The sequence below is a fragment of the Branchiostoma belcheri genome, unplaced genomic scaffold (genome assembly GCF_001625305.1).
Source record: "Branchiostoma belcheri isolate BF01 breed outbred unplaced genomic scaffold, Haploidv18h27 scaffold18, whole genome shotgun sequence".
NCBI classification, from domain to species: Eukaryota; Metazoa; Chordata; class Leptocardii; order Amphioxiformes; family Branchiostomatidae; genus Branchiostoma; species Branchiostoma belcheri.
In genome coordinates, this window is record NW_017803268.1 from 718,087 (window position 1) to 730,313 (window position 12,227).

At 39.2% G+C, this 12,227-nt stretch overlaps 4 protein-coding genes across 4 annotated transcripts in view; all 4 read left to right on the top strand.

Annotated features, from left to right (window-relative positions):
• Positions 1–688, top strand: part of LOC109467285 (adapter protein CIKS-like) — a 1,559-nt gene extending 871 nt beyond the window's left edge. The window contains exon 3 of the mRNA XM_019765229.1: positions 136–688. Coding sequence (XP_019620788.1) covers positions 136–683 — 548 coding nt within the window. The 3' untranslated portion in view covers positions 684–688. The remainder of the gene's footprint in view (positions 1–135) is intronic.
• Positions 689–1,844: 1,156 nt separating this feature from the next.
• Positions 1,845–4,768, top strand: LOC109467341. Its single transcript, XM_019765285.1, has 4 exons — positions 1,845–2,221; positions 2,554–2,867; positions 3,412–3,486; positions 3,973–4,768. Exons 2-4 carry the CDS (start codon positions 2,582–2,584, stop codon positions 4,542–4,544), a joined length of 933 nt encoding a protein of 310 aa, XP_019620844.1. The 5' UTR covers positions 1,845–2,221; positions 2,554–2,581; the 3' UTR covers positions 4,545–4,768.
• A 682-nt stretch (positions 4,769–5,450) lies between these two features.
• LOC109467356 lies at positions 5,451–7,989 on the top strand. The gene is made up of 5 exons (XM_019765300.1): positions 5,451–5,514; positions 5,797–5,881; positions 6,540–6,602; positions 6,751–6,780; positions 7,134–7,989. Exons 2-5 carry the CDS (start codon positions 5,872–5,874, stop codon positions 7,673–7,675), a joined length of 645 nt encoding a protein of 214 aa, XP_019620859.1. The 5' UTR covers positions 5,451–5,514; positions 5,797–5,871; the 3' UTR covers positions 7,676–7,989.
• Positions 7,990–9,157: 1,168 nt separating this feature from the next.
• On the top strand, positions 9,158–11,172 carry LOC109467352. Its single transcript, XM_019765295.1, has 4 exons — positions 9,158–9,452; positions 9,577–9,654; positions 9,876–9,941; positions 10,176–11,172. Exons 1-4 carry the CDS (start codon positions 9,167–9,169, stop codon positions 10,727–10,729), a joined length of 984 nt encoding a protein of 327 aa, XP_019620854.1. The 5' UTR covers positions 9,158–9,166; the 3' UTR covers positions 10,730–11,172.
• The last annotated feature ends 1,055 nt before the right edge of the window (positions 11,173–12,227 follow it).

A 12,227-nucleotide genomic window follows, 5' to 3' on the forward strand; every position in this document is an offset into this window, starting at 1 on the left:
TGGTTGTAATAACTTTTGATGGTTTTTCTTATGAAAAGAAAAGTCAAACAATATAATGATGAACGAACATGTAAGATGATGTTGAGATGCACAATGACAAATAAAAAAAAATAGCAGTTCTCTTTTTTCTTCCAGTGTTCATCTCCTACAGCATGGACCCTTACCCGGTTGGAACCCGCTCAGACAGAGAACGTAGAGATGATCGGCGCACACAAAGGAGGAGGGTTAGGGCCCTAGCTGACAAACTACGCCAGTATGGTGTGGATGCGTGGATCGATCAGTACCAGGAATATATTCCTCCAGACAGTTGGACAAACTGGATGGAAAAACAAATTACTAAAGCAGATTATGTACTGATGATCTGCAGTCCACATTATCTGGAATGTGTCACGGGCGAGAAGAATGAGGTAGCAGTCTTTGGTCATGGTGTCCGCTTTGAAGGAAAGGTTATCTATGGTCAAATTGCCAACGGTAGAAACCTTAACAAGTTCATTCCTGTTTTCTTTGATAAGATCAATCTGAACCATGTTCCGCAATTCCTCAGGGGAGCACACATGTATGGGCCAATAGAAGACCCTCCCGAGTATGGGAAAGAGAAATTCGACAGACTGTTGTTCAAATTGTTGGGTAAACAACCAGCCAACACACTACCTCAACGACTAGGCCGTCCTCCATTCCAATAGTGACATTGGCCATGGTTTTTTCCATCTAGATATTAATCATTCAGTGTCCAGTTGTTTTTTGTAACTAGTTATGACATAGATCTTTACTAGGCTTGTATGAACATCAACTATGAAAGAGGTGCTAGTGTCACGGAAATAAAAAGAAACCTACAGTGGGTCTCACTGGAAGACAGAAGAAAGATTTCCAGACTATGCATGATGTACAAAATGACTAATAAACTGGTGGATGTCCCAACTACTAAGTACCTAGTACCAGCCCAGAATAGAACAAGAAATAGTCATGCCTTCAAGTACCAGAGTTATCAACCAAGGATTGAGGTGTTCAAGAATTCATTCTTTCCTAGAACTATTGCAGAGTGGAACTCACTGTCACCAAGTACAGTAGGGGCATTGTCAATAGATAGCTTTAAACAAAGTCTAGAGCTAGAAGTTCAAGGGTTAGGTGTAACAAGTCGATCGGTGTAATACAGCCAGCTGCCGCCGCGCCGCGTGCCTGTGAAGCTGGTGTGTCACGCCGAAAGGCGGTTATACCGGCTATACCTACACAGATACAGATGTGTGACTTGTAACTAACTGTGATGAAGTTATCTCGAAGTAGAAAAGTGTGACAATATTTAAAAAAATAAACTTCTTGTACTTGTCAATGTAAAATGGATTGATATATTTCTAAAATGGATATGATCTTCTAATCTTTTGTAATAAATTGACCTTGTGTTGGTGTGTTTACAGAAGGCCATATTGCATTGTCCTCTTTTGCAATTGTTTACTAGAAGTCATCTAGTAGTGTGTGCGCACGCATGTACATGTATGTTCGTCTATGTGTGTGTGTGTGTGTGTGTGTGTGTGCCTGTGTGTGTGTGGTGAATATCAATTTGGATCTTTTTTTAGCATTCTTTGCGAGTGAAGTAGCATTTTATATTAGTAAACAGTATTTGACAAATAATTATTCACATACTATCAACCGCGGCCCACTTGCCCCTAACACAGGTGGGGGGGGGGGGGGCTAACATGATCATGAATGAAGGTCACTTCCGCATTCCACATGGTCATGGGGGCCGCCATCTTGAATAACCCAGCTAAGATGGAAGGTGAAACAACAAAACAAATATGATCAGCCTTTCGATTCGATTCATTTACAAAGTACACTACCCTCGAGGCGGTGACCCCTGAAGTGCAGAGGTCAACCATGTTCTCGGTACGAAACACCTGCGCTATGTAACAAGGCTCCTGATTGGCTGTTACAAAACACCTGAGGTATGTAACCTCTTTCATGATTAGTTGTTCGTAAATAGTGACGACCATTCACAACACAGCGATTTTGCAGTCGAATGTTGCCCAAACCGTTATGTTGACCTTGTTGTGGGTATCGAACAGTTGCCTACAGGTAAATATGACCGTATCTAAATCTCAGACTGAGGTAAACAGGCTATATGTTTGACCAATACGAGAGGTGCTTGTATCAAGAGACAGGTTGTTGTTGACGCACACCTCCAATCACTTCCGACATTGGTAACTTAGGAGGGTCCTACGCTTAAGAGGTAAGCATGTCGTGTGTATTTACAAAAACAGTCTCTAAAACATCTTAACTGCAACACAAACATATTCAAGTTCCTGTGAGAACCCCATAAACATTAATGTGCATTTAAATATGTGAAAAACAAAATACTGCCCTGCTACCTTCTATCACTTCCGGGTGTTCATAACGCGTAACTCTACGTACTGTATTTTACAAGTGTTATGTGTCATTCACAGAACATCATACATGTACATAACGTTTTCAATTACATCTCATCTCATTGTAGAGTCCCATTGAGTACATTTTGGCTCTAGGTAAGTTTCTATTGTTTTCCATGTTCATATGACAATGTAGGTGATGTGTTAAGTGCCACCCGACCACCATGGCTCTACTATCCCCACGTAACGTTCTGTACCATAAAATCTCCGAGAACCTTACACGAGAAGAGGTCCGAAGTCTCCGGTCACTGGTCACCTTGGACGGACATCTACCACGAGGGAAAATCCAAGACGCGTCTGCCCAGGACATTTTCATCATGTTGGAACAGAAACTCATCCTTAGCAAGGGAAACCTGGGTTTCCTAGTGGATATATTGACACAGCTAAGCCACAGAAGGTTGGCAGACGAAGTCAGGGAGGTAGAACGAAAAGAGAGGCGAGAATTAGAAGGTAAAATTTTAGGAAGTTGTGATATTTCATGGGTTTGAAACTCACTTGCCTTTTTATCCTTCCGTATCTTCGTGACCTTGAAAGTTGTGAGAGGCGGATGGTTCAGTTTGATCGGGATTTTCAGCGGATTCAGCAGCAGAAAAATCAAATAGCAGCCATCTTGCATCGATTCATATGCTAATCGGCATATGCTAATCCTAATTAATTAAATCCTAATTAATTCCTAGCCATCTAAAGCTGCATACATAGATACAATAATCCCCCATAAAATTAAATTGAAATGCTTATTTTGATGCTGAGAAACGAAGAAACTAAACCTCTCATACACAACATAATGCGTCACAATGCTGGTGCATTTTATATTTGTTACTGACAATTTGGTATAATGATAGATTGCAGTTTTCCTTTTGAGTGTATAGTTTTGTTATTATTTGACTATATGACTTTACTTTGTCTTGCACCCCGTATTCCTAAAATATTGTTAGTTGTATATGCTATGCGCCCATATGCCGTTGAAACTCCAGATCTGTTTCACTGACTACAGGAAACTCGGATACTCCAAGGCCTGGGCCAAGTGGAACCAAAGTTCAAACCACTCAAGCAACCAGACCACGGCCTGGTAGGTAACATATATATATATATAGTGTTATAGTGTCAAATATTAATTATACACTTTTTTGAATTACGTCTTTATTTGTGAGAAAACTGGTTTGCCAACAATTGATTTGCTTTGTAGTTAGGCATACGCATGTAGTCATTGTCATTTTATATCTTTTTTTCCAGAGAGCAGACGCACAAAACCAGATGTTGAACGTAGAGGGAGTCAGGCATCAACAGAAGCCCAACGAGGTGTGCTGCCACCTTTGTTTGCTCTTTACATTTCGGAACCCTTTAGATACTGAATGAAGGCCTTTGTTGTACATATGCGGAAGGAAAACATGTTGTTGTTGCTCAGTTTCATCTTCTTCTCCAAACAAATAGGGTCAATGACCTGAACCAGACGTCTGTCATCATGGCAACTGGTGTTGGCCAAGTCCACAGAATACTTTTTTGCAGCTTTCATGGTTAGATATCTTACAAACTTAACTCATAAACTTTGTTCCAGTCTTCATCAGCTACTGCTCGGATCCTTACATCGACAAGAAACGAACGAAAGAAGACATAAAGAAACACGTGAAGCTTCAGAAAGACCGAGTGAAGGCACTCAGCGACGAACTACGCAGAAACGGAGTAGAGAGTATGCTAGATCAATACGAGGATCACAGTCCACCAGCCTTCTGGACCAAATGGACGGAAGAACAGATAGAAAAATCGGACTATGTGTTGATGGTGTGCACGCCAAACTATCTAGAATGTATCAGAGGTAGAAGAAATGAAGAAACAACTACAGAAAGTGGCGCTAGATTTCAGGGCATGCTTTTCTATAGTCAGTTGGCGGATTCGAAGAGTCATGGCAAATTTCTGCCCGTGTTTTTCGATAATGTCGACAGAAGTCTTGTACCAACATGTTTGAAAGGTGCTCACTTCTACGGTCCTTTGGGAGAAAGTCCAAAATATGGTCAAGAGAAGTTTGACCAACTGTTATGTAAGATAGTCGGAAGGATTCCAAAACATAAAATCCCTCCTCCAATAGGAAAGGTGCCAACAAAGTTTAAATCTCGCAAGAAAGAAACTTAGGTGCAGCTAGACAAAGCTGTCTTAGGCTAGTTTGCTTCCATATGTCTTGAATGTGTCCAGAGTCATAATCAAAACATTTTCATTTTAATTGGTGATGCATTCAACTTTATGTTAGGTTTATATTTGTTGTTGTGATTTTGTTAATAGTTACTACCTTCGCCAAGGAGGTTATGTTTTTTAACCATGTGCCTGTCTCTGTGTGTGCCTTCATTGTTAAGATAAGATCGGTGGAGAATATGATCAACCGATACAATTCACTAAAATGAGGATCTTATATGCATCATCAACAACATTTTAAAGTCGGTAGTAGTAAAATATCATAAGGCGAAGGTATGAAACCTTTTGCTTTAATAATTCTTACACTTTATGCCTAAAACTTGAAACGGCCAGGTGAAGGCTGTATGTATTCAGATGATTTAATAGAATAACAATCAAGAAAACATACCGTCGATGGGGTACAGACTCTAATGTAAAGAGCCTAGTAAATACGACATGCTTTTGTTCGAATGACCAATCAAATAGACCTTACAAACTATATTGTACAAACACCCTTGCTTTGTTCGAACAGTTTTCATTTGCAGTGACCATGTTGTTTGGCCTCTAAACCTGTCCACATTCCTCGGGCGTGATGGATGCATGTAAGCTTTCCTCTCATTGGCTGTGAACGTTGGGAGAGATGACGGATTGAAGAATACGGTTTAGATGTAAAAAACTTCATAACGGAAGATTTGATCTAAAAGAATACAAACAAATACACTAAGATAATGGCAAACATTTTAAGATAGTATATTTCCAACGTGACAACAATAATAAGCCAGTTGAGTTCTAGTATGCTAAACAGGTGTCTACTCTGTCCTGTCTATTTGGAATGTTATATTTAGCCATAACGTCACATGTACCTGATCAGTTTCGGTCACGGGTTGTGCACCTGTAGCGTCTGTTTCCCAAGAGAGCACTTGGTAGAAGACAGGTAAATTGTTGGTTCATAATTTAAACTTGTAGTTGTACCGTGTTTTGATCACTTTAAACTTAAAGTAAAGATAGGTTTGGTTATTGAGATCTTAGCCAATGGTTTAAAAAGACCGCTTTGTTGTCAAATCAACGTCTAGCATCAAATGAACTTCATCCATGTGGGAACTCCATCCAAGTTCATCCAAGTGGGCACGTTTTAACAAACTATAGGTCTGTAACACAATTTAGTGTACAATCAATTTTATCGTTTAACTAAACGATGATGTTGATATGTTTGTAGTACCACGCGGACGCTTTTGACGACCCAAAGATTCGTCAGACTTGCGGCTTGTTCTGATATTGAGAAGGAGACAAGATGGCGCACGGTAGGAGTCTTTTGTTGTGTACTAAAACAAGTATTTAATCTAAAATTACAGCTCCCAAGTAGTTTGGTGCATCTGTACCATATGTATGCCATTTATGTTTGTTAAAGAGACGTCACAACATGGCACTGACTGTATTAAGGGCGGTGTTTTGATGTACCAAGTAAGGATACTAGACAATGTACATGAAAATGAAAGTAAAACAACGAAAGTGAAACAAGGTGATAACGTTTTCATTGACATGAATCATCTCAAATGATCATATTTTTCACCCAATGACAGTCTTATCTTCAAGAAGTTACGCTATTCTTGACTACACGTACGCGTACACATACACATATCCATACATTGTACATAAAAACGCCAACAAAAACATAACCTTCTTGGCAAAGGTAATGAAAGTAACTAAGTAAAGAGAATCATTAGTATATTTGTGCGTGGTAATAATTATTCGACTTTTGATATCTCGTTTTCTGTGCCCCCCTCCCCACAAAAAATCATCATCAAGAAAAGATACAAATGAAGAAGACTACCCAGAAACGTATATACAAGTAATTGACTGCTTGTGAATAGATGCGCAGACCCAGTCAGTCAATCATTGTGAATTAATGCATCTTCCATTGTTTGTTGATCTGATTTCTTGTCATATCCAACATAACAGCAACACCAACAGCCAGCACGGGCAAGGGCACCAAACGCAAAAGGGACAATGGTGAAGGCAGAGGTATGAAATAGAAACGTCTTGACTGTCGTTTTTTAATACGAACCAGAACTGTATATGTAGCAATAAATATGAAATGCATGAAGATTCCAAAATGTTTATATCAAGCATCAGTTTTTTCTTCTTTAATTTTTATTTATTCTTCTTTCAGCATCGTCGTCCAGTGAGACTCCTAAACGAGGTAAGACAAGACGACAGTTTGATGTTATTTGATGTTTGTCATTTGCTGGTCAGTCTTAAAGCATGTGTAAAGATACATTCACGTGCTAAAAGAATTGGTTTTGTGCGGTGCTGAGTGTAAAATATGCATATGCTTTATATGAAAATGTAAAATAACAAGCAACCAGTATGGGGACAATTGCAAGTCTTATACATCGTTTGCTTCTCATACATTCAGTTACGTTTCATTGGTGAGTGTCCCCAATTGTATCATCCTTTTACTAGTGATAGAATTTTATGATTCATATAGAGCATGAATCGTGATGTCAAACAGGATTGTATGAAAACACATAGCTTTACTCTTTCTTCCTCTAGTGTTCATCAGCTACAGCATGGATCCGTACATCGACCAGAGCCGCACGCCTCTGCAACGCTCTACTGACGTTGAGGAACAGAGGAGGATGGTCAGGGCACTTGCGGACAGGCTGCGCAACGACGGAGTGGACGCATGGATCGACCAATATGACGAGTACAACCCCCCACAGCTGTGGACCAGATGGATGGAGACAGAGATAGTCAAAGCTGACTATGTTCTGATGATTTGTAGCCCTCACTACAAAGAGTGTGTGATGGGGAAACAAAATGAGAAAACAGTGTCTGGGTATGGTGTTAGGTTTGAGGGAAAGGTTATCTACAGTTTGTTGAGTAAGCCCCAAAACCATGGAAAGTTCCTACCCGTTTTCTTCGGTCCAATTGAACGTGACCACGTTCCAGATGTATTCGGAGGTGCTAATTTCTTTGGACCGATAGTAACACCTCCGACGCTGGAAGGGGAATACTTGAAGCTGTTGTCGAAAATCTTGGGCAGGAATCCGCCAGGCCAGGGCCCACCCCCTGTGCGCCAGCCTGCGTTCTAAACGATTTTTGCCCCAAGCAATAACAGAAACAATAAATGCCTGTCTATTAGATCTTAATTGAAAGGTTTTATTCTTCCACAAAACAGGAAGAAAATGTTACATTTTAGAACCAACAGTTTTTATGAAATTTCATTAGATATCTAATTGATTTTTATATTGATACTTGACACCAAACCCACAAAGTGCCTCCTTAATGTGGCCCTATATTAGATAAATCATGTTAGTGTCAACTTCATCTAGTAATGTAAGAAAGTAAGAGAAAATCTGTATCAAATGATTACAAAAATCTAGAGCCAGTGACAGATATGTTTCACCAGTAACTAGAGCTGTGTACCGGTACGCAGTACCGATACTGTACCGGTAAAATTGATTAGGTACAGGTCCAAAATACCTAATCCCTCAGTACCGGTACTGTACCTAAACAATTTCACACCGATTTTATGCCTATTTGTGACCTCAAATGTGTAAATAGCTGGTTAACAATGGGTCCCTGTGTAAGGACAGTGTGTTCATGAAAACAAAAACATATATATAGCCTATATTTTATCTGAACATTCGCCATAAACAAAGAATAAACCTTAACTATCAAGTTTATTTATGTTTTTTTTGTTATTGAAGGAGTTCAGAAGAGCATATAAATTGGTCGAATTGTTCAGGTACAGGTTCAGGTCCGGACCTGTACCTAAACCTGTGTACCTGTACCTGTACCTGTACCTAAAATTTGTTTAGGTACACAGCTCTACCAGTAACACATGTTTGATCGTGTTGGGTATATGTACTTTATACTTTTGTATATGGAGGAATCACAATAACTAAATCAATATCATAATCATGATACCATATACATGTTGTTTGATGCACATCATTCATACAATCTACTAAGACAAGAATGCTTGATATATTTTTCAACGGATACATGTAATAAAGTATCCCTGTGCTTTGTGAGTTGAAGTGTAATTGGTCGTTCATTCTTTCTTCTTGCTTTCTAGTGCATAAAGCACGCCAAAGAGTTACAATGAAGTTAATCCATCCTGGATCCAAAAAAAAGGAAACAAAAACAAGTTCAAGTATAGCCATGTTTTTTTCTTATCCACGCCAACTTGAAAGTAAACTCGTTGTCGCATCTCTGATCATAAATAAATAATCCACCTGTAGAGGTTTCATATTCATATATTATTCTTACAACTATGAGTATATACAGTTATGTATTGAAGTATCAATTAGCAAACAATACATTTGACAAACACACTAATTACACATGCTTCATCTAAAAACTAGGAGAAAAACTATTTTGTTTTGTCCAAAACATAGCCACTCTCGAAAAGCCATGGTTTTGCCCCTCAAATTTGCCACTCCATCTATGCGCTACATCATACTGTAACTGCAACGAACAGGTGGGGAGGGGGGCGCCAAGGTCACTTCCGCATTCCACATGGGCGCCGCCATCTTGAATAACCCAGGTGAGATGAAAGGTGACTGAACAACAAAAACATGGCTGGCCTTTCTCAACGAAACTTGCTGTACCTGAAGATTTCAAACAGCCTTTCTGACAGTGAAGTCAAGACACTGCGTGACTCTATAGTAAAAGATGGGCACCTTGGGGTCGCAAAGGTACAAAAAGCCACTCCCCATGAAATGTTTAACATGTTGGAAGACGACGCCAGACTACCCGAAGGCGATCTGAGTTTGTTGTCGTCGCTCTTAAGAGCCCTGCAGAAGTGGGAGCTGGTCGAGGAAGTGGAAGATCTTGCAAGAGAAGAGAGAGGAGAAAGTCCACGTAAGTCACTGAGCCCGAATATGCTGCTATGTTTAGTTATCTAGGACAAACTGAGCTGTAGGATGCCAGAAATGTTGTTTATGTTTAATTAGGAGGTGACCAACTTGAAATTTACTATTATCAGGAAGAAGAGCTGCAGAAGTAGGGATCAACCCATCAGAGACAACTGATAATAGAGGCAAACGCAAAAAGATCAAACTTGGTGAGCTACCAAATTTATTCAACCGTTTTTTTCTACCTATAGCAATCTTTATACGACGGACTAAGTAATACTATAACGTTATAGATTTCTTTTAAGACACTTGATATTAGAATGTGGCAAAAAGTCTCATGTCATCATCATGTCATATACTTTTCATTTGGGATAAATATGTCTACTGGCATAGTATGGTTTTAGATGGGTCAATTCTATATTCTGTACAGAGGGAAATGAAACTTGCGCTTCCCGATCTACTGATGAAGACGATCAAAAGAGGAGAGTGAAAAGAGGTAAGTTTTGCCTGTCCTATTTTTGTAGATGGCATAGTTATTATTTCAGTACCTAGATTGGCACGATAAAGTTTGCAGAAATACACCGACTCTCATTTTGGCAGTGTATCTATGACAATGTGTCATACCAAGAACGGAGAGCCATGAGTGACAAACCTTGTTTGTTTTAAAAGCACGTGTGAATATGAGTGTATGTTGCATTGAATATAGGTTGCATTATTTCCCCCTCTCCAGTTTTCATAAGCTACAGCATGGACCCGTATAACAACAGTGACCCTTCCCAACGCGATGAAGACGTCCAACTCCAGAGAAGAAGAGTGAAGAGCCTCGCAGATGCACTCCGACAGAACGGCGTAGACTGTATGATAGACCAGTACGCCGAGTACAACCCTCCCGACATGTGGACAACCTGGATGCAGAACCAGATCGTCCAGGCAGATTACGTCCTGATGGTCTGCAGTCCTCACTACCTAGAATGCGTCATGGGCCAGAAAAGCTCAGACTCACCACATGGACACATGGCTAGCTTTGAAGGCAAAGTCATCTTCGGTCAGTTGGCTAACCCCGACTGTTACAAGAAGTTTCTGCCAGTTTTCTTCGACAAGATTGACCGAAGATATGTTCCACCGGTTCTTCAGGGGTGTCACATGTATGGGCCGATAGAACATCCGGCTAGATTTGGACAGGAGAAATTTGACATACTGCTGTCTAAGATTCTAGGTAGGGTGCTGCCAGAGAAGTGTGCACCAGAGATGGGAAAGCCTCCCTCCCCACCTGCAACAATCTAAAGCAAAATGTATCTGCATTAAAAGATATGCGATGACCAATGCTATGTTTGAATACATCAATTCCTGTACGTGATTTTATATACTTTTATGATTTACTAGTGTCAACAAATGATCTCGTAAGACGTATTTAATGATATGCATTGTGCAATACAGTAAGCACTTCGTGTGTACAACTCTTCTAAAATCTTCCAAGATTATAGACATCGTAATACAACCAAAAATGCATAGTGTTTGCGATGGGTACTATGATAATGTACAGAGCACATTGACTGATATGTATCAGTAGAATAAGACAGATGAATATTCTGTCCAAGTGGAAAATCCAAAGAAAATCACCTTTCCTATGTTAGCTACATTAAGTATATACTTCCGTTTTCCACATTATGCTGGTATGTCATATGGAACATATAAGGCAAAGAGAATATGTCAGCTACATAAAACGGCTCGAATTTTACATACTGTATCACCTACCTTGGTACCTATTGATGTATTTTGTGAATAAAGTTTGAGATTTTTTCATATAATGGTATCGAATTTTTCAATTCATCTAATTTATACCTATCAGTTAGAGCTATTTATAAGAAGCAAACATCGCTACAGGCATCAAAACTACGTAACGTTATACGGTAACAAGGGTCAATTTGACCATCATAGAGTCCATTCCGCGTCACCGAGTGGGTTTTTTCTTCATGTTTCTAATACGTTTGAATTATTTAGAAGAAAAGAATACCCCAGTAACAAAAGTTCTAAATTTTTCAAAAATTTGAAAATGAAAATTTGAATATATTTGAATTCATTTATATATTTCTGAAACATTTTGAATGTGACTGTACAAAGATCTCTTTCTTTAGAATAAATTTGAACAATTTGAACCATGTGTTTCTTTCACAATTCGAAATATTTAGAACTATTTCAAACAAATAACCAAATGGTAGATGTGGGTAATTGCCCCCATAAAAGTAGGTGCTAATCCTACTCTTCTGTCTTCCTCTGTATATTTTTAGATTTCACTGCTGGGCACTGGTCGCTCTTTTGTTGTAAGGCATCAATGCCTGACGCCCAGGCAGTCTACCCTGTACTCCAGAGGTATGTGTGAATTACTTCCTTCCCATCCCACTGACCTATTTACAAAATGTTAGAAATAATTCGAAATAATGGTAAAAAATGGTAGAGTGCTGTTAGAAATATTTAGAAACTATTGGAAATGTCATAATCCACATCAGGAATATTTCAAACGTTTTAGAAAACCAGGGAATTATTTAGAATATTGACAAGATGTTCAAAATATTTCCAAATTATGAAATTTCTTAGACAAACAATTACAAAGAATTCAAAACATTTCTAAATAATGACAATAACAACCCACTCGGTGACGCGGAATTGACTCTAATTTTAAGTGTTACCTTCATCAGTGCAAGTATACAGAAAAGAGTTAATCTCCAATCAATTCTTTGGGTGGTTGCAAAAACCATACCAAATTGGCCAGGCAGTATCCATT

Bases quoted from the DNA above. Each gene is read 5' to 3' on its own strand.
- LOC109467341 (XM_019765285.1), top strand. From the start codon at position 2,582: ATGGCTCTACTATCCCCACGTAACGTTCTGTACCATAAAATCTCCGAG. The intron at 2,868-3,411 runs GTAAAATTTTAG...CACTGACTACAG, and splicing joins AGAGAGGCGAGAATTAGAAG to GAAACTCGGATACTCCAAGG. The intron at 3,487-3,972 runs GTAGGTAACATA...ACTTTGTTCCAG, and splicing joins AGCAACCAGACCACGGCCTG to TCTTCATCAGCTACTGCTCG.
- LOC109467356 (XM_019765300.1), top strand. The intron at 6,603-6,750 runs GTATGAAATAGA...TTCTTCTTTCAG, and splicing joins GGACAATGGTGAAGGCAGAG to CATCGTCGTCCAGTGAGACT. The intron at 6,781-7,133 runs GTAAGACAAGAC...TTCTTCCTCTAG, and splicing joins CAGTGAGACTCCTAAACGAG to TGTTCATCAGCTACAGCATG.
- LOC109467352 (XM_019765295.1), top strand. From the start codon at position 9,167: ATGGCTGGCCTTTCTCAACGAAACTTGCTGTACCTGAAGATTTCAAAC. The intron at 9,453-9,576 runs GTAAGTCACTGA...TACTATTATCAG, and splicing joins AGAGAGAGGAGAAAGTCCAC to GAAGAAGAGCTGCAGAAGTA. The intron at 9,655-9,875 runs GTGAGCTACCAA...TATTCTGTACAG, and splicing joins ACGCAAAAAGATCAAACTTG to AGGGAAATGAAACTTGCGCT.